The 20922-nt window shown below is 46.9% G+C and overlaps 1 protein-coding gene across 1 annotated transcript; it reads left to right on the forward strand.

The window, feature by feature from the left end:
* Positions 1 to 293: 293 nt before the first annotated feature.
* Positions 294 to 10412, forward strand: SNCG (synuclein gamma). Its single transcript, XM_051982394.1, has 5 exons — positions 294 to 622; positions 3416 to 3457; positions 4347 to 4474; positions 8875 to 8955; positions 10001 to 10412. Exons 1-5 carry the CDS (start codon positions 502 to 504, stop codon positions 10019 to 10021), a joined length of 393 nt encoding a protein of 130 aa, XP_051838354.1. The 5' UTR covers positions 294 to 501; the 3' UTR covers positions 10022 to 10412.
* The last annotated feature ends 10510 nt before the right edge of the window (positions 10413 to 20922 follow it).

A 20922-nucleotide genomic window follows, 5' to 3' on the forward strand; every position in this document is an offset into this window, starting at 1 on the left:
GTGCAGGAGGGAGCACCTCCAGTCCTAAGGTGGGGGCAGGGAGACATCAAAGAGTGGGCCCCAGGACCCCGGAATACCGAAGGCCGTGGCTGGCTTGCGGCAGGGTCCTGGAGAGCCGGGCTGGCTGCTCCCGGGGGCCCTTTCTCCTTCCAGGAGGAGCTTGCCCTTGGAGGAGTTAATGAGAGCATTGCAGCTTCCCGGGGCTGGCTGGGGGCCAGCCGCGCTCCTTTCTTCTCAGCTCTGCGCCGCTCCCCGCCACGCCACAGCATTAATATTTCAGCACCGCTCGGCTGCTGGCATTGGCTCCTCCGCAGTGCACTTTATCAATAAGAGACAGGCGGGCAGGGAGGGAGCGAACCGGCCATCAGCTGGGGACCGACGGCGGCGGCGCGGCAACACTCGCTCTCTCTCGAGCTGCACTGAGCAGGGGCCGCAGAGGGTCCGCGTTCTGTCCGGCTGCACCCCAGTCCGCCCCGGGAGCCCGTCGCACGCTCAGCTGCCATGGACGTCTTTAAGAAAGGGTTCTCCATCGCTAAGGAGGGCGTGGTAGGGGCCGTGGAGAAGACCAAGCAGGGGGTCACCGAGGCTGCTGAGAAGACCAAGGAGGGGGTCATGTATGTGGGTGAGTTGGGAGTCTGGGGGAGGAAGTATCCCCGCGGGGGAGGGGCACTCAGCATCCTCATCCAGCCCAGGATAGGGGGGACCCCAGACAAGTAGAAAGCCTGGGAAGCGCCCCCCCTCCCCAGTTCAGGCAGGTCCCCATCATCATCGTGGGGTTCTTAAGTATACTCCTGGGGGGCAGTTCCACAGCTGCTGGGGGTTCTGTAGTGCTATCCATGTAAGTCCAAATAAGTGCTAGTTTTTCACGTCCAAATGTGCTCCTGCAGGCTCGGTTACCAGAGGTCCATGGAAGATCCCCATGCTGTGTAATTAATAAGGGGGTAGGGCTGATGCTGCCTGAACCCCGACCTCACCAGCCTGGAAGTCTGTCTGGGATGACCAGTGGTCCTTCCCTGGATATCTTAATTGGGGGTCCCTCCCCCACCCTAACTTTTGCTACAATCGAGGCTTCTGTTCGGATTTCCCTGTAGGTCAGACGTTCTGTGGGGAAGGGATAGAGAAACTGGGGCAGGTTCGAGAGGGGGGATGTGTGCAGGCTACAGAGAGATCAGGAGAAAACTGGGCCTTTTGCCATCAGGACCACGCCCTAGGGCCGCTCTATCTGCAGGAGCGTCTCTGAATGGAGGCCGATGGATGTCAAGGTCGCCCTCATGCCCAGAGCCCAGCAGGCAGCCCACCAGCCCCAAACATGGATGCTTGTGCGCAGGGTCCACAAATGTACTGGGCGGGGAGGAAGGGGGAGAAGCTGGGGGAGGGGGGAGGACTCTTGTGACAAACCCAACTGCCCAGTGAAAAAGTCCTTGCAAACTCTCTGCTCCCTCTCTAGCTGAGGTCTCCCTTGGCTTTGGCTTTGCTGGTGGTCCCTCTGCTCAATGGCTGGAGGAGGGAGATGGGGGGGTTAAAGAGACCACAAAGGGGAGACCTTTGGACACAGAATCTCAATTTCCTCATCTCTAAAACGGAGCTATTGATTCTTGGACTCTCTCCCTCCCTGCTTGCTGTTCTCATGATCATTGCTGCATCTTTTCCTCTGAAGCTCTCCTTGGGGGCAGTGACTTTGTGCCTGGCTTTGTCTGGAGGAACGAGACATTGCTGTGTCCTAGCAGACTGGCCTGTGACTCAGGGGGCCTCGAAAAGCTGAGACTGGGGCAGACACGTGCAGACCAGCCCTCCCCCACATCCTGTCTCACAACAGGCACCTGCTGCTTCCCCTGGGGGAGCAAACCTGGCTTTCCGGTCACTTCGGGACTCGTCTGCAGCTTTGGGAGCATGGGAGGCCTGCAGGAGGGGGGAATGGTCAGAGCTGGAGGCGAAGAAGAGACAGGGGAGGGAAAGGCTGCCCCTAATCCCACCAGCCCCTCCCTTAATTATCCAGTTCCAAGGTGTCTCCTCCAGCCCGCCGTAGAAATCTCAACTTCCCAAGCCTCTGAAATGAAAACTGACTTTATGACTCAGCTCTTCTTTTATTCTCTAATTCTATTTAGCCCAGAAGTTTTCGGAAATGGGTTTCTTCATGTCTATTCACTATCTCCAGAGTTCATTTAGTCCAGGACTCTGTTTCAAGCCATGCTATTGGGCATGATCTGGAAGACCCTTAGTCAGAGATAAACTTGTAGATTCAGATGATTCAGACCTGGTGAAGGACCCCCTCTAAGACCTCAGACTCAGAATGGGTAAATGATCTTCCCCAAACTGCACAGCTTGTGAATGAGAGAGGTAGGACTCGAAGTCAGACCTTCTGGGCTCCCCATTGTTCCACTTTGCTGATGCTCTCTAGTGGCTCCAAGAAGTAGGAGGGGAAGACAGGGCTTCTGAGCTCAGGGAACCAGATTATGACAGTAGCAGGTCCCAAGGCAGAGCCCAGGATTAGGGGCTCGATCCAAGGGGCAGTCATGGGGAGGGGAGCATGAAATTCTAGGCAGGCAGCTTGTGGGGGGCGGTGGAGGAAGCTGTACCTTGAACCGGTTATTCTGCCCTTCTCCTCTGTATTCAGACCCTTCCATCCTGCCCATCCACTCCTATTGGGTTCTCCCAGACACGGAAGGAAAGAGCTCTTTGATGTAGACTGTCCTTCCCCTAATGAATGGATATGAATATACCACTTACAATAACACATCAGACCCCAGGAGAGAGCTAGACTTGATCATTCCCTCCCTGAATGATCTCTGGAGGGCAAACGAGGAAGGGCCAGACTTGGGGTGGAAGGATCCTCCTTCTATAGCTCCGCCATCTCCTTTCATCACCGATGCCTTCCATCTTGGTCACTCCATTCACTGTCCCCACCCCATTCCCCCATCTCTCGTTCTTTTCCTTTTCCATCTTCTGCTCACTTCCATTTTCCGTTTCTCTCCTCTTTAGATTCTTCCCCAATATGTTGTTTTATTTTTCCATTCTCATCCATTGTTCATATCTCCATTACTTGCTCCTTTATTCCATTGATTCTGCGCCCCTTCTCACCCCTATCTCTGCCCCTTTCCACTATTTTGTCACCACCCATCTCTTTAGTTTCCATTTCCCAATTCCTCTAATCTCTGCCCTGAATTGCTTTAATCTGTTTCCATCTTGCCTATTTTCCCACCTCTTTTTGAATCTTTCCTTCCCTTTACTGCCTAAATCTGAGCAAAGGCTCACTCCTTCCATCAGAAGACCCTCCATTTTCCTGTATTATATTTTCTTTTCCTATCCTGTGGACACAGAACATGCTTTGGAGTAATGGGAGGAAGAATCCAAGCCAAGGGCTCATTGCTTGGCTGAGCTGTTCGGGGAATTGATCTGGTCTTTGTTTCCTTCACAGGGACGAAAACTAAAGAGGGCGTGGTACAGAGTGTGACCTCAGGTAAGGAAATGGGACCCTCTGTGATACTAGGGGTGGACAGTCACTGGAACTCTATCTACAAAAATGTTTCCCTAGAATCCAAATTCCCCAGAATCCCCCAGATAACAGGTGCCCAAACAAGGGTTTGATGTGCCTTTCTGCACTCTCCTTCCCATTACATTCACTGTCATTCTGACTTGGCTGTGACCAGTCCCCATGATTTTATTGTTTTTTTGAAGGCTAATACTCCTGGAACCCTCCCCTTAAAAATTAACCCTGTTGTCTGGGATTGTGTAAGGCACAGCCTCATTTGTGTGGGCTCTTCCCCCACAAATGGAATGAAAAATGCTGAAAATCAGCATTTTCCTCCCTCCCTCCATCCCTTCCTTCCTCTCCCTCCTTCCCCCTCCTTCTCTCCCTTTCCCTTCCTCCCTCCTTCCCACTCTCTATTCTCTCCCTTTCTCCCTTTTCCTCTTCCCCTCCTTCCCTCCCCCCTTTCTTCCTCCTTCTCTTTCCCTCTCTCTGTCTCTCTGGCTTCTATCTAATTCTCTCTCTGTGTCTGGCTCTTTAGCCCCATTTCAAATGGGTGCCTTACTCCTGGGAATATCTTGTGTGTGTGTGTGTGGGGAAACGACCCTGAACCATTGGAGCCTATGATTAGTGAAAAAGACGCGTAAATGAGTAGGGGAAATCATATTTGCGGATCTGAATCCTGGAATCTCCTCTCCGCCTTCCTCCTTGGGAGACAGAGCTCAAAATTCAGTGTTGGAGTGACCAGAACAAAGCATACTCACTCTGTGTGGGAAGGGGCCTTTGGGAGGCACAAACAATCTCACTCTGAAGGAGGGAGGGGTCAGATAGGAAAAACCAAAGCCAGAGAAAAAAATGTTTTCTGTTCTTCCCCAACAAGTTGCGGAAAAGACCAAAGAACAGGCTAACATGGTGAGCGATGCCATGGTGGCCAGCGTGAATACCGTGGCCAACAAGACAGTGGAGGAAGCTGAAAACATTGTGGTGACCACCGGGATTGTTCGGAAGGTGAGTTGTCCCTGCTCAGAATTTCAGGGAAATCCTCAGCCCCCGAGGCACCCAGCCGACTCCAAGGGCTCTGGCCAGCAGCTGGGAGTGGTCCCATCTCATATGGCGCTCCCCTTCTATCCGTTCATTGCTCTTAGGCTAACAAAGTCCTTTTCTTCACATCAGCCCTGCTTAATAGGTAACATAAGGAGGCTTTGTTCCCATTTTACAGGTGAGGAAACTGAGCTTCAGAGAGGGGGAGTAGCTTTATCCTGGGTTACATGACTGAGCCGTTCAGGAATGTATTGCCTTTTTCAAAGTTCTTTCCAAAACATTAGTCCCAACCCAACATAACTGTGTGACCCAGGACTATGGATCTCTGATTCTTTTGAGTCACCCAACCGATCTCCTTGGCAGCAAGGATGGTGATCATTATCAACTTTGTAGTTCTGGGGAAACTGAGGCAGTTTGTCGATTTTGGGGTAGGACCAGAACCCAGGTATGCTAAACCTCAGTCACAGGATCATAAATTTGGAGTTGGAAGGAACCTCTGAGGTCACTGAGTCCAATCTCTTTGAGGCCCAGAGACATTAAATGGTAACACGATTAGTGAGTGTTAAAGTCTAGATTCATAGCCTGTGAAGCAGTGGGTTAACTCTCTTAATCCTTAAGAGCAAAAAGTATCATATATTTTTTTCATTTTTGGACTTTTATTTTCAAAATACATGCAAAGATAATTTTCAACATTCACTCTTTTAAAAAAAATTATAATAACTTTTTATTGATAGATCCCATGCCAGGGTAATTTTTTTACAACATTATTCCTTGCACTCACTTCTGTTCCAAGTTTTTTCCCTCCCTCCCTCCACCCCTTCTCCTACATGGCAAGCAGTCCTATATATGTTAAATATGTTGCAGTATATCCTAGATACAATATATCAACATTCACTCTTGAGAAACCTTGTGTTCCAATTTTTTTCTCTCTCCCTTCTCTCCCCCCTCTCCTACACAGCAAGTAATCCAATATAAGTTAAACACGATCACTATATTTATTAGGCTATAAAAATAAAATCTTGGAAAGAATTTTTCACAGAAAATTGGAGCAGAAGGGACCTCTTGCAGCAGGAATCCTTTCTAAGATATCCCAACAAGTGGCTGCTCCATTGTAGACTTCCAGAGAGGGGCAACCCCACCAATCATGGCTTCTTTTTTTTCTAGCCTAATCATTTCAACTTCATTCACCCAATATTTCTATGACTCTTCCCCCCATTCTGGTCCCCCTTTCTCTCTGAAGGGTTCTAGCTCACCAGTGTTCCTTCAAAAATGGGGGATTCAAGACTGAACCCAATTCCCTAGGAGTGGTCCGATCAGATTAAAATATCTATGGCTATTATCTCTCTCCTGAGCACCGTGCTTGTGTAACACACCCTAAGATTTCATTAGAGATGAGTTTGTTATTGGGGATAGTTTGTTGGGCTTAGAATCAGGAGACCTGAATACAAATCTCACCCTGAACACTTATCAGCTATGTAACAATAGGAAAACCACTTATCCTCTCTGTACCTCAATATCCTCTTCTGAAAAAGGATGGAGTTGGCCATTATGGTCTTGAAGGGCCCTTCCACTTCTAAACCTATAGTCCTGTGTATGAATCCTCTGAGCTTCAAGTCTAAAATGATGTTAGAGATTCTCTAATATATGACATACAGTAGCTGCTTAATAAATGCATATTCTCTTCCCTTCCCTCCCATACCCAAAGAAGGGAGAGACTATCAGATGCTTTGCTGAAGTCCTTGATCTAATTAATAACCCATTTGATGTATTTTGGGAGGAAAATCAAACAAATAGTATTTAGTTCTAGTAACGGGCCTTTTTTCGTAAGACATTTTAGAGGCAATTTTCCCTTGGGAAAAGGAACTTAGGGTCAGATAAAGCAGTTAGGAGCTCCCATTTCTACAGGTTGTAAGCATTTTTAAGTACTTTCCCTAACACAACTCATTGAGGTAGCTAGTGAATATATTTTTACCCCCATTTTACTGATGGGTAACCTGAAACTCACAGAAGTTGAATTGAGCGGGGTCTCTTCAGCTAGTGAGTGTCCCCTCTGGGCTGGGACTGGGGTCTTTGTAAGTGTTTTCTTCCCAATGCCTCTGTACCCACACATCCAATGTGTTTACCCATGATTGTTTTCTTGTCCCTGGGATGGGATGGGGCTGACTCAAGAGCTAAGACCTTGTGACTCTCCACCCACACCCATCTATTACACTAGCCTGCTGTTTGGATCCTAGGCATGAGGCTGTGGGAGCCTGGGGAAGTTTTGACCGATCTCAACCTCGGTTTCTTCATCTGTAAAATGGATTCTATGAGGCATGAAGGACAAAATATAGGAAAATCTCTCCATTAGTTTTAGAGTATGATGGAAATGTTGACATTTGTCGACATCATTCATCTGTGCCTTAAACGCCTTTTTTATTTCAATTTTCTCTGACTGTGGCCCCTCCGTCTGTTACAAACCTGCATGAGCAGGTGGCTGGAGTAAGGGAAGCCCCCTGGGCTGGGAATCGGGGGCTCCACGGCGCCAGGACCGGTGAGGAAGGCTGGGGTTACAGGGCAGAGGAGCAGAAGAGAGCTCTTTGTGCCCAGTCTCCCTCGGCTCCGTGTTTGAGAATCCGGGAGCCGCCAAGGATATGGAGAGCGTCCCATTCTGAGATATCAGTGCCCCAGTTATAGACGCAGACAGTCCTGCCCAAGGGAAACCCTCCTGGCTGTGCTGCCCGGCTGGAGAAGCTGGCAGGCTAAGAGCGAGTCTCAGGTGGGACTCCAGGGCAAGAGCCTGGACTAATGAACATCCCTTTTGTAGGAATGAAATAACCTCCGCTGTTTGCCTGAAGACATAACGTGGGTTGGGAGGAGGTCAGGGTCTGGGGCACCCCTCTTCCTTGTCACCTGTAGGACCAGTAATGGGGCCAGCAGCTACCGAGAATCATCTAAGAGTTATAGTAACTCAGACTTCCACGTGAATTGCCAGGTCCTTTAGAAATATTATCTCGATTGATCAGACACCAATTCTGGGAGGGAGGAGCTGTTATTAGCTCCATTTTTCAGATGGATAAACTGTGCCTGAGGGAGTTGAAATAAGTTGCCCTGTGGCTAATAAGTATCTGAAGCAGGACTAGGATGCGGGTCTTGCTGGATCCCAAATCCATCACTATTCATTGGACCGCTTAGTTGGCTGTCTCCAAACCACCAGTTCATTTGCATGACATTTTCTGCAGTTGTCCCAAGTCCTCCTAAGGTTTGCTGTTCCCCTTGCCTTAGTTTCCTTATCTAGAAAATGGGTCTGATGACAGGACAATCAGTCCTTAGGATCTCAGATGTGTCCATTCAAATAGGAAGACTGCAAGCATGAAACAGAAAGTTCAGGACTTGGAAGAACAAAGAGTTTTAGTTCTAGAGAACAAAGGATTCCAAGGGGCCATTTCCCACCCTTCCTTCCCACATTTCACGCAGCAACTTTCAGGAGATACAAATAGTATCTGGAGCCAGCTAACCCCAATCTTCCTGTGGAATTAGGAGAATTGGGTGGTAATGTTAGGAAGAAGGTTTAGACTTGATCTCAGGGAAGCTTGCTGAAAAACAGTGTTCCAGAATGCCACCGGCTCCATTGGGTGGGTTGGCCATTACTGGACATCTTCATAAGTGGGGGAGGGGGGTCCATCTGTCAGGGATGCTGCAAAGGGCTTGCCTAATGAGGGTTCTTGGATTAGCCCTTGGCAATGCTATCTTCTCTTGGGTGCAGAAAGACCAGGCTGGCTGCTTCCGGGATATGTGAACTGGGGATATTCCATTCAATTTAATTCTATTTGCATTTAAGAAGTGAATGCCTCCAGTGGTAGGCTGGGGATCATCTCTGTCCCAGAGATGAATCTATTTGCCTCTCTGCCCCTCTTTTCTTATTTCCCTTTCTCCCTCTCTTATTTCTTCATTCCTCATTTTCTCCCTTCCTCTTTGCCTTCCTTTCTTCCTCTTTCCCTCCCTTCCTCTCTCCTTCTGTCTCCCTCCTCTCCCTGCTCCACTGCCTTCCTTTCTTCCTCTTTCCCTCCCTTCCTCTCTCCTTCTGTCTCCCTCCTTCTCTCCCTGCTCCTCTGCCTTCCTTCCTTCCTTTTTCCCCTCCCTTCCTCTCTCCTTCTGTCTCCCTCCTCCTCTCCCTTCCCGTTCCCTTCATCTTTCCTTCTCTCTTTATCTCTACCTCTGCCTGCTTTCCTTCTTCCCTCTAACCCTTCCATTCTGTGTCCCCTTCTCCTCCCCTCTCAGCCCCCACCTCCCGCTCTCTTACTTTTTGTCATGCTTAAAACCCCCTCAGTGCCCCCCAGTTTCTGCCCTAAGCCCTCTAACCAGCCAGTGTTTTTCTTCTTTCTTAGGAGGATTTGGTGCACCCAGCCCAACCTGAGCACACAGGTCCAGAAGACCAGTCAGCAGAGGCTGCAGAAGTTACCGAGGAGGTAGAGTTCAGATGCTCCCTTCCCCTCTCCTTGGGGCTCCCAGGTTTTCTGTCTGGAGCCCTCCAGGATTTTCCAATTTTCAGCTTCCTGGATTTGGGGAAAACCTATTTAATGACAGCAGCCACTAGAGGTCTTTCTCTCCATGGACCTGCCCACCCTGCTCCCCAGTCTTTCCCCAGCTCCTTCTCCTGTTACATGACCCCTTACCCCTAGAGCATCTTTCTCTAGGAGGACTCTGCTGTTATCGTCGCTTATTCACTTCAGTCACGTCAGACTCTCTGTGATCCCATTTGCTGTTTTCTTGGTGAAGATGCTGGAGTGTTTGGCCATTTCTTTCTCCCCACTCATTTTACAGATGAGGAAACAGAGGCAGGCAGGTTTAAGTGACTTGCCCAGGCTTTCATAGCTAGCTATGAAGCCAGATTTGAACTCAGGAGGATGAGTCTACCTGACTTGAGACCCAGCGCTCCATGCACTGTGCCTCCATCTCCTTTTCTACCCCTGATTGTCCTACAACTGCCTTGATTGTCCTCCCACCATAGGGCTGGAGTGATGGCCTTCAGAGGCTCTTGCACAGATGGAATAAAAATTGACCCTAAACTAGTCATTTATTGACCTCTTGACCTCATACCCAGAATGAGCCTTAATAATAATGACATAATGAGCCCCAATGCCAGTCATCCCAGCCATAATCTGACCCTTTAATCCTGGCTGACGGCTGACCTCTAAACTTGGTCACAAACTGACCTCTGACTTTTGCCCCATACTGCAGCCCAGTGCTAGCCACAGACCAACTCCTAAGGTTACCAGTCACCTCTAAAACAACCTGGGCCTTGAATCCCAGAGGGAACGGGCGAGAGGAATGATTTGGCCCATCCCCATCGCTGGAGATGATCAGAGGGCGTCCTACCAGTGGCAGACCTGCCACCCTGCCGTGTTTGCATAGGAGTCCGTACTTGGCATTATGTCCGGGGCGGTGAGACGGGGCGGGTTATGACAGCGGGCTTGTGTGTTTACTTTGTGTTTCAATTGTTGTCTCTTTGAGGTTGAGGGCAGTGGAAACTAGCCAGAGAATCCCGGACCGAGCCGAGGATCGTGGAGCCGTTAGCTGACACTCCCCATCACCCCCCTGTCCCAGAGCAGATGCTTTCTTGGACCCAAATCCCTCCCTTCTCCCCTATCCCTGATAGGATGAACACCTCATGCTGCATGTGAATATCAGGTTCTGGAGCATACGTGTTGAGTAGCCATGTGCTGGATATCTTCCTCTCCCTCCTAATTGTGGCTTAAGCCTCCCCGCCCCAAGTCCATCAGTCCTTCCATTTAGGAATCCTTGTTGCTGTCCCCTCCCTCACTCCTTGTTTCCCTCTGTTCAAGTGGACTCCATAGATGCTGAGTGTGCTTTATTTATTTATATATTTACAAATGATACCAAATAAAACTGTGTTTGAACTATGCTTCCCGGCCGGCTCTCTGCGGTTCTTTCCATTTCCTTTGAAAAAAGTACAGCTACCCCGAAATAGCATCAGGGAAAGGAGGAAGGGGCTCCTTCTTTGAATGGGGAATTTGGGTGGGCTATTATTCCTTCCCAACTGATTTAAAATCCACAGACTGACCCCCAATGTGGTCACAGACTGACCCCCAATGTGGCCACAGACTGACTCCCCAATGTGGCCGCAGACTGACTCCCCACTGTGGCCGCAGACTTACTCCCCAATGTGGTCACAGACTGACCCCCACTGTGGCCGCAGACTGACTCCCCACTGTGGCCGCAGACTGACTCCCCAATGTGGTCACAGACTGACCCCCACTGTGGCCGCAGACTGACTCCCCACTGTGGCCGCAGACTGACTCCCCAATGTGGTCACAGACTGACCCCCACTGTGGCCGCAGACTGACTCCCCAATGTGGTCGCAGACTGACCCCCAATGTGGCCGCAGATTGACTCCCCAATGTGGCCGCAGACTGACTCCCCAATGTGGTCACAGACTGACCCCCAATGTGGCCACAGACTGACTCCCCAATGTGGCCGCAGACTGACTCCCCAATGTGGTCACAGACTGACCCCCAATGTGGTCACAGACTGACTCCTCACTGTGGCCGCAGACTGACTCCCCAATGTGGTCACAGACTGATCCCCAATGTGGCCACAGACTGACTCCCCAATGTGGCCGCAGACTGACTCCCCACTGTGGCCGCAGACTGACTCCCCAATGTGGTCACAGACTGACCCCCACTGTGGCCGCAGACTGACTCCCCAATGTGGTCACAGACTGACCCCCAATGTAGCTGCAGACTGACCCCCAATGTGGTCACAGACTGACTCCCCAATGTGGCCGCAGACTGACTCCCCACTGTGGCCGCAGACTGACTCCCCAATGTGGTCACAGACTGACCCCCACTGTGGCCGCAGACTGACTCCCCAATGTGGTCACAGACTGACCCCCAATGTAGCTGCAGACTGATCCCCAATGTGATCACAGACTGACTCCCCAATGTGGCCGCAGACTGACTCCCCAATGTGGCCACAGACTGACTCCCCAATGTGGCCGCAGACTGACTCCCCACTGTGGCCGCAGACTGACTCCCCAATGTGGTCACAGACTGACCCCTACTGTGGCCGCAGACTGACTCCCCAATGTGGTCACAGACTGACCCCCAATGTAGCTGCAGACTGACCCCCAATGTGGTCACAGACTGACTCCCCAATGTGGCCGCAGACTGACTCCCCACTGTGGCCGCAGACTGACTCCCCAATGTGGTCACAGACTGACCCCCAATGTAGCTGCAGACTGATCCCCAATGTGATCACAGACTGACTCCCCAATGTGGCCGCAGACTGACCCCCATTGTGGTCACAGACTGACCCCCAATGTAGCTGCAGACTGACTCCCCAATGTGGTCACAGACTGACCCCCAATGGGGCCACAGACTGACTCCCCAATGTGGTCGCAGACTGACCTCCCAATGTGACCACAGATTGATATTGATACTGGCCTCTAACCTGTCCACAGATTAATTATTATTATTATTATTTTTTCGCTGAGGCAGTGGGGGTTAAGTGACTTGCCCAGGGTCACACAGCTAGGACCCGTTAAGAATCTGAGATCAGATTTGAACTCAGGTCCTCCTGACGTCAGGGCTGGTGCTCTATCCACGGCGAGCTGCCCCCACAGATTAATTCCTATTGAGGCTAGTGCTGCAGTGTGTGGGCTGGGAAGATGGATCTGAGAGTCAGAGACAGAATAGGAGGTGATAATATTTGCATTTGTCTCTTAAGGTTTTCAAATCACTTTCCATACCTTCGCTCTTTTGCTCCTCATTACAGCTTCATGTATGGGTAACATAAACATATTATCTCTTTTCTTTTTAGAGGACAGGGAGAAGTCCGATGCTCTGCCTGCAAAGCTCGTATTCTTCACAATGTAGCCAACAGATCTTTTCCATTCCAAGCAAAAGAAGCTTCTCAAAAAAATTCAGTGACTTGCTTGTGATTCTCTAGCAATTAAGTGTCAGAGCTGGGATCTGACATTGTCTTCCTGCCTCCCACTCTAACACTCTGTTCTTGCCCTTCTACTCTTTCTAATCCTTGAACACCCATTTCACAGAATTGTAAAAAAGTACTTTATAAACCAAAAGTACTTTATAAACATGTCACCTTGGTCTCTTGGTCTCTCTGACCCAGGTTCGCCATCTTCCAAAGGATGAATTAAGTCAGAAATTAGCTCTGGGCTCTTTAACCCTAAATCTATGGGTATATGGCAGCCTCTTTTATGGAAGACGGCATCCTGGGCTGCAGAGCTGAGACAAACCTGGAGGTCATCGAGTTCCATCCCATATTTTACAAATGGCGGAATCAACAACATGCTCAAGGTCACACAGGCAGTGTTCAGAATGGGATCTGAACCCATATTATCAGCTTTACAGCAAAGGCTGTCTCAACTGCCTCTTGGGAGTCCTCCAGTCTTAAGTAGGATCAGAGAGTCTCAGAAGAAGTAAAGATTGAGGTGATCATCCGGTCCAACCAGTACCTGACATCAAGGCCTGTTGCCTTGAACGCAGGGCAAACAACAACCCAGCCTTAAGCGTTGTATGGGGCCGCTTCAGTCCCCCGAGACCTGACTCAAAAAGGCCAGTCTCCCATCGCATCCAGTCCTCTTGATCTCTCTGGCCCCTGGACCCAGATGGCTCTGGGAGGTAAAGTGAGGCTGGTGACCCTGCCCAGCCCTCCCTCCCTCAAATCCAATTTACTTCCACTTTATGGCACCACCTCCCATATGTCATGATCCTCTTCTAGAAAGAAGGACCAACGACAACCACATGAACCGGAGTCTTCTCATTAGCCCGGACTGATGGTCTCCCAACTTTCTAGCTACAAGTAGAGAAGCTCATCACCAGTAGGTCAGCTCCCTAGATGGTGAGTGTCTATGGTAACCCACCATCAGGTCCATATTCTATTCCTTAAGTCTTTGGTAGCCCTCGTTCCTAAAGTATAAACTTCTTTCCTTGACAGTTGAGGTCTTCTGTGATCCAGCCCCCCAACTCTAGATTATTTTATCTCGTACTATTGTCGCACTCTATTATCTCTCGAGTACTATAGATGGGCCCTGCTATTAGCTAAAGTACAAATTCCAGCTAAATATAGGCTATTGTAAGTGTTAGAGGAAACTACAAGACTAGGCTTAGAGTTCAGATGATCTGGGTTCAAGTCCTCCCTCCCTCTCCCATTTAAGAGCTATATGATCCTGGGTCAGTCACTTAACTCTGTGAGTTTCTGTTTCCTCATCTATAAGCTTCTAATCCACCTGACAGGAAGATTCAAGGAGATATTGTATAGAAAGCATTTTACAAATCTTAAAGTGACATATAAATGTCAGGTATTATTTATTTATTGTGATCCATTTTGATGGACAGCCACACAGATGACACCACAAGTCACTTCCATACTATTAGTGTGAATAATAATTTTAGTATTTTTGTTTTTTGACCCTGTTACTATTCAATCCACTCAATGAAATTGTGAAATCCTTTGCATATCAAGTCTTAAGGAGGATCTTAGACGATAGATTTTGGAATAGAAGGAAGCCGAGAAGTGATTTCTTGTTATGTCTATTGTTCATCAAGACAAGATGCAACTGGGTTCAAAGGATGACCACTGGGTCCTGATTTGCCTCAGTCCCAGATTAAAGTTACCTTTTTCGGTCTTAATGAGGAAGAAAGCTGAGCTTGTAATACAGTGAGAGATGGAGAACTCCTAACAGCAAGAGGGGTAGGGTTAATTTCTTTTGGATCCATAAGAGCCTTAAGGTGGGTCAAAAATAGCATTAACTGCCCCTGAGCCAGATCTTCTCGCAAGTAGATCTTGAGAGGAGTCAAGATTATGCTTAGAGATCTACTCTGGATAGAAGTGATCTATGTGGCTTGGTTCAGGTTCTTTCCTCCTGTGATTTATGCCATACCTGCCATAGGTCTACTCCTTCCTATACTTGGGGAGATGAGATAGGGAAGGAGCTGGGATATGAAGGGATTCTCCTGGTCCCTTGCACCTGCTCTGTGAAGTACTTCTGACCTCATGTGACATTGTTTGCCTCAGTTTCCTCAAATGTAAAATGGGGACTGTAATAGCACCTCTCTTCTAGGGCTGTTGCAATAGCCCTGCCTGGCACGTTGTAAGTACTATATAAACATTAGCCATTAACTCTTTCTCTCTCAGAGTATTATGATTGTATAATACAATAGTGATTACATAACTCTTTAGACTTTTTGACCCACAGATCCATTTCTGGAACCATACACTAAGGATGTTATTGACAGGGGGAAAGAAGAATTATCTGTACAAAATTAGCCATAGCAGTATCATGAATGAAAGCAAAAAAACCTGGACACAATCCATGCATCCAACGATTGGTGAATGACTAAACAAACTGTGGCACGTGAACCTAATGGAGTATTATGGGCCCATGAGAAATGTATATTAGAAGGCTAGTATACAATTTACATTTATTACTTCCTTTAATTCTCATAACAATGGTGTGAGCCAGTAACATGAGTTCCTATCCCAATTCTATAAAAGAGATTGAAGGTACAGAAAGGCTAATCCTAGTTCCTACTGTGGGCACTCAGGTAGTGAGTTTAGGGTTGAATCGAGGTCCCTCCTGTCTGGGAGTTCAGCCAACTCCTCAGGGTTAGAGAGGATTGTTAAAGCTTTGGTGTGAAAATTTAAAATGGGAAAATTGTCATGGATCAAAGTTTGCTGTATTATGTATTATGATGTATTATAATGTATTCTGCTGATTGTCTGTACCAGGGGTCCTCAAACTTTTTAAATAGGGGGCCAGTTCACTGTCCCTCAGATTATTGGAGGGCTGGACTATAGTAAAAACAAAAACTTCGTTTTGTGGGCCTTTAAATAAAGAAACTTCATAGCCCTGGGTAAGGGGGATAAACATCCTCAGCTGCTGCATCTGGCCAGCGGGGGTAGTTTGAGGACCTCTTAAGCAAGCTATGAAGATGTTAATAATATGGATTAAATTTAAAAATATATCTCATATGCATTCCAAGATCTGGTTGTTAAACTATAAGACTAGGCTTAGAGTTCAGATGATCTGGGTTCAAGTCCTCCCTTCCTCCCCCACTTAAGAACTATATGATCCTGGGTCAGTCACTTAACCCTGTGAATTTCTATTTCCTCATCTATAAGCTTCTAATCTACCTCACAGGAAGATTCAAGGAGATATTGTAGATAAAGCATTTTACAAATCTTAAAGTGACATATAAATGTTAGGTATTATTGTCTTACCAGCACACTCCTATCTCCACCATGCTAGCTCCAGTCATCATATACAAAATAATTCAGAGTGAAAAAAAGCATTATTAGAGGAATAAACATATCAATTACATCATGAAATAACAACAACAACAACAAAATTTGTTTTTGAGAAATGTATTTGGGAAATACATAGAAAAGAAAATGTTTTAAGGGACATACTGAGGCAAACAGGATGCACACATCATTATCTTATTAAAGTGAATATATACAAATTTAAGACAAACTAGAGCTAGCGGAAGTCTCTGGTGGCTTTTAGGGGAAAACCTATTATACATATGTGCATTTGAATGTTTGTGTTGCTGGTTGCTAAGTTTATGAAAAGAAATAGAGGAAGGCACCATGGTGTGTAGACAGTCTATTTACGGAAAGGCAAGGGCCGTCGGAGCACCTGCGCTGATGAGGTTATGGAGCAATTAATGTATAACTGTGATATGGATTATTTGCACTGTGACCTCGTTCTGCCAATTCTCTGCTCAAAAATTCAATTGCTCCTTATCGATAAGCAAGTGAATTTTAAATTCTTCTGCCTGTCATTCAAGACTTTCAATAATCTGGTGAATTCTGGGAACAACGGTCATCTTTTTAGTTTTTCACTGTTCTGCACTTCAGATTCCTCCCCATATTCCTGCCAAACTTGCCCCCCTTTTTTTTTTGCCCCTGTAAGTGCAAAAATCAGTGGGAAAGGCCCATACTCTTGAGTTAGAGGACTTAGGTGGATTCCAGTCTTCCTTTTGATGCTAACACTCATGTGACTTTGAACAAATCACCAATACTTCTTGGACTTTGGTTCCTTTAGTAAAATGAAGTGGTTGAAGATGATGATGTCTGAGGTCTCTTGGATCTCTAGATCTATGGTCCTGTGAGCCTTCAGAGACAAAGAACTCACAACTGGTCAGGAAGTGGAGGCTTAAACTGACCAACTCTTTGCTGAGAAAGTGATCAGAAAGGTGAGACTGTGTTCTGTTAAGGAAGCAGTCAATGTAGCCTCCAAGGTTGGCAGGACCCAACATTTCTTGAGGATCCTGTACTATGCTCAAAATGAACTGTTTAATTTGATGACAATTTTTTTAATCAAACTTTTTTGTTCTTCAAAAATATACCTCATGAATGACTGAAAAGAAATATAGAACTGAAAAAGAAAAACATAAATAAAAGAGAAATGTAATGGGCTGAGGCTTGAGTTGATGCACTGAGGTCCCAAGCACGTGAAGCTAAATAGTAATTGGACCATACTCTATTAATATGTAAGCTTGGAGAAAGAATGGCCCCCGCCCACTCTTTGTGCAAGTCCTGATGTGTTGTATAGGAAATGACATATTTGGTGGGTGGAGGTAAGGGAGTGGAAAAGGGAAGTGGAAAGAGAGACTGTTGGCTGGTTTCTTGACACAGCTGCTCGCATTGCTATTGCGACCCCCCTTCACCTCCAATCCTCCTTTCACCTGCAATCCCCCTTCACCTCTGTTAGCTGGCTTCCTGTCGCAGCTGCCAATATTGCTATCGCAATCCTTCTTCACCTCTGCTGAGAATAAAGATCGAAGATTTTCCCCTTAACCTGAATTCCTGACTCCAGCTGATTTTAAATACACGGTCATCACATTTGGTGCCCAAGCATGGGAACCAAGGATCCTACTTTCACTGAAGAAGTCTCCAGTGACCAGGAACTTAGGTGAGTATTGTAACAGACAAACAGGGAACTTATTTTCTTAAAGACTAAACTAGTAACCTTTTTTGGTTGAAAAGGGACAGATCCTAGCTAAAGATTCTCCATCCCCCACCCCAACCCCCCCACTCCCACCCAGGAGTGGCGTTACAGAAAGGATGATCAAGGGCTTAAGCTGATAGATGATCAAGGGCTACTTATAACTTGGGAACAGACAGCTAGACTTCTGGGTACATTAAAACGCACCTCCCCTTGGTTCTTAGAGGAAGGACAAATCTCTCCAGATAACTGGGCATTGATTGGGCAACAGCTCTCTGCATATTACAACAAAAACGGTCCTCATTCAATTTCCATGGAGGCATTCTATTTATACAATATAATACAGTTGACCTTAAGAAGCCGTATAAGTTATAGAAAAAAAAAAGCTCTAAGAACAGACAAATGGGGAAGCCTGAGATAAAGGAGGAAGACAATGAACAGATTAATGGCCATATCCCCACAGGCATGGAGACTTAAGTGAGGCTCAAGGGTGTGGTGAATCTGAGGCAGCTTCAGCCCCACCTAAAGAGCAGGTAATTGACTCTCCTCCATCAACTCCACCCTCCGAAATGGAGGGAGGAGGGGTAGTGGGGGGGACAGTGACAGCACCAGCACCTCCCCCCCAGCATCCAGCTGCTCCTATGACTAGATTGCAAAAGGGACTAATTAAGGCCAAAGCCGAAGGGAGAAATGTATCGGAATTTCAACACCACATTTTTCCTGTAATTCAACAGTTTAATTCTTCAGGCCAAGAAAGTAGAAGATACGCTCCTTTTGATATAGAAATCCTCAAAGACCTGAAAAAGGCTTGCATTCTTTATGGGGCTACATCAGCTTACGTTACAATGTTATTACAGAATTTGGCTTTTGAAATCTTGACCCCTGATGACTGGAAATCTATAGCAAAGATATGCCTAGAACCTGGACAAAACTACTTGTGGCTTTCTGAATATAGTGAGCTCTGTAGGATACAAGCCCAACAAAATAGTCAAAGTGGAGTTCATGCTGCAATCACCTGTGACCTGCTAACAGGTATAGGTTCCTATACAGACGTCGCAGTACAGATTAATTATTCCATAGCAGCATATGAGCAAATTGCTGCTAATGCTATCAAAGTGTGGGCTTCTCTCCATAATAAAGACGACAAGGGTGGGGCCTTCACAAAAATAACACGAGGGCCAAATGAACCCTTTGCTGACTTTGTGGGACGTTTGCAGACAGCTATCACAAGAACAAATGGGGAAAATGCAGTAACAGACATTTTGATAAGGCAACTTGCTAAGGAAAATGCTAATGAGGTTTGCAAAAGAATTATATACTAGGACTGCGCAAGGATGCTCCTTTAGAGGAGCTCATAAGACGCTGTGCCACAGTGGGCACAGGTGCCTTTTATAGCCAGGCTATGATGCAGACTTCCCAAGATCCCAACATGGGAAGACAGAGTCCCTCCTGGCAAGGGACTTCCAGAGAGACTCGTAGATGCTTTCAGCGTGGAAAAGTAGGGCATCTGAAAGCTCAATGTTGGTATAGAGACAGAATGAAAACAGGGTGGGAGAACAAGACCCAATACCCCATGTCCAAAATGCAACAGAGGCTTCCACTGGGTCTCAGAATGTAGACAGATTCAGGGAAACGGGATGAGGGGCCCAGCCCCAGGGTCCAAGGCAAAAAACACTTGGGGCATGATGGAAGCCAATGGTGCATTCAGAAAGTGCCTACAAGTCCAGTACCCAGACATGACCAATCAGCCAGAAAGCCATATGATGGGAGAAGGGGATTACACAGTCAACCAGCCAGGAAGCAACCTGATGGCAGAAGGGAATTACAATTGGGGAGAATAGAGCTATATGCAGCTGGGACAACTGAGATACCCCCTGGAGAGGTGAAATCTGTTCCTCTCCAGCCTATGAATCCCTTACCTCCAGGCACAGTAGGCTTGACCATTTCGCCTCCTTTTTGTACATACAAAACAGTGTCCATTCATACACTGATGTGGGAAACTGGGGAATGTGCAGATAATATCTCAGTCACTAACACAGGTAGACAATGTGTGACTTATCACCCAGGAGAAGTAGTAGCATCAGGTTTACTCACACAGAATCCTAATAAGCAGCCTTGTGATAGTCACCCAGATTCTGGCTCCAGACCACAAAATCCAGGAATATACTGGGTAGCTGCTGTGACCACTGACCGACCTATGCTCATGATCTATATAAATGGCCTACCATTGGAAGGATTGGTAGACACAGGTGCAGATCGTACAGTCATTAGAGGTGCCAATTGGCCCAGTCACTGGCCAAAGATTAAAGCAGATACCTACATGTCTGGAGTAGGAGGATCAATAGCAGCTGAAATTAGTGCTGCCCCTATGAGATGGACTTTTGAAGGCAAAACAGGAGTTTTTACTCCATTTATAGTTGAAAAAATCCCCATCAATCTGTGGGGAAAAGATGTTTTACAACAATTAGGGTTAAAAATGAGTACTTTGTTTTTTAAGCAAGGCTGCTGTTGAAGGCCTGCCAACACTTTCACCTGTTCCTATCCAATGGAAAACTGATACACCAGTGCGGATAGAACAGTGGCCCTTAGGTAGTGATAAAATTCAGGCCTTATTAGATATAGTACAGGAGCAGCTTGAACAAGGGCATTTACAACCTTCTCTAAGTCCTTGGAATTCCCCAGTGTTCGTTGTAAAAAAGAAATCGGGAAAATGGAGGATGCTCACTGATTTAAGAAAAGTGAATGAACAGATGGAAACTATGGGAACTCTTCAGCCTGGACTTCCATCTCCTACTCAATTGCCTAGAGAGTGGCCTCTTTGGGTCATCGATATTAAGGATTGTTTCTATTCCATTCCTCTGGATAAGGAGGATATGAAGAGTTTTGCCTTTTCAGTGCCCAGCATTAACTTAGCTGAGCCTTATAAAAGATATGAATGGACAGTTTTGCCACAGGGAATGAAAAACAGCCCCACTATGTGTCAAATGTATGTTGCTGCTGCTCTTGCTCCAGTAAGAAAAGCATTTCCAAAAGTTTTGCTATTATATTATATGGATTATATATTGGGATGTGCACCTGAGGAACAAATGCTAGAAGCATGTCTACTAAAGACCATAGAAACACTAAGATACTACAAATTATACATAGCTGAAGAGAAAATTCAAAGACATGCTCCTTTTCAATATTTAGGATATGAAGTTTACCCTAAAGTGCTTACAGTACAAAAACTGTCCTTAGGAACAGAGAAGCTAAACACCTTAAATGATTTTCAGAAATTGATAGGAGATATCCAATGGATGCGACCAGTGTTAGGCTTGACTGAACCATTATATGATCAATTACAACCATTATATGACATTTTAAGGGAAGACAATGCTTTCAATTCACCACGCCAGCTTACAAAAGAAGCTCAAGAGGCCTTGAGAAAAGTTGAACTGGT

Source organism: Antechinus flavipes, chromosome 2 (assembly GCF_016432865.1).
Source record: "Antechinus flavipes isolate AdamAnt ecotype Samford, QLD, Australia chromosome 2, AdamAnt_v2, whole genome shotgun sequence".
NCBI lineage: Eukaryota > Metazoa > Chordata > Mammalia > Dasyuromorphia > Dasyuridae > Antechinus > Antechinus flavipes.

Bases quoted from the DNA above. Each gene is read 5' to 3' on its own strand.
- SNCG (XM_051982394.1), top strand. From the start codon at position 502: ATGGACGTCTTTAAGAAAGGGTTCTCCATCGCTAAGGAGGGCGTGGTA. The intron at 623-3,415 runs GTGAGTTGGGAG...TTTCCTTCACAG, and splicing joins GGAGGGGGTCATGTATGTGG to GGACGAAAACTAAAGAGGGC. The intron at 8,956-10,000 runs GTAGAGTTCAGA...TGTCTCTTTGAG, and splicing joins CTGCAGAAGTTACCGAGGAG to GTTGAGGGCAGTGGAAACTA.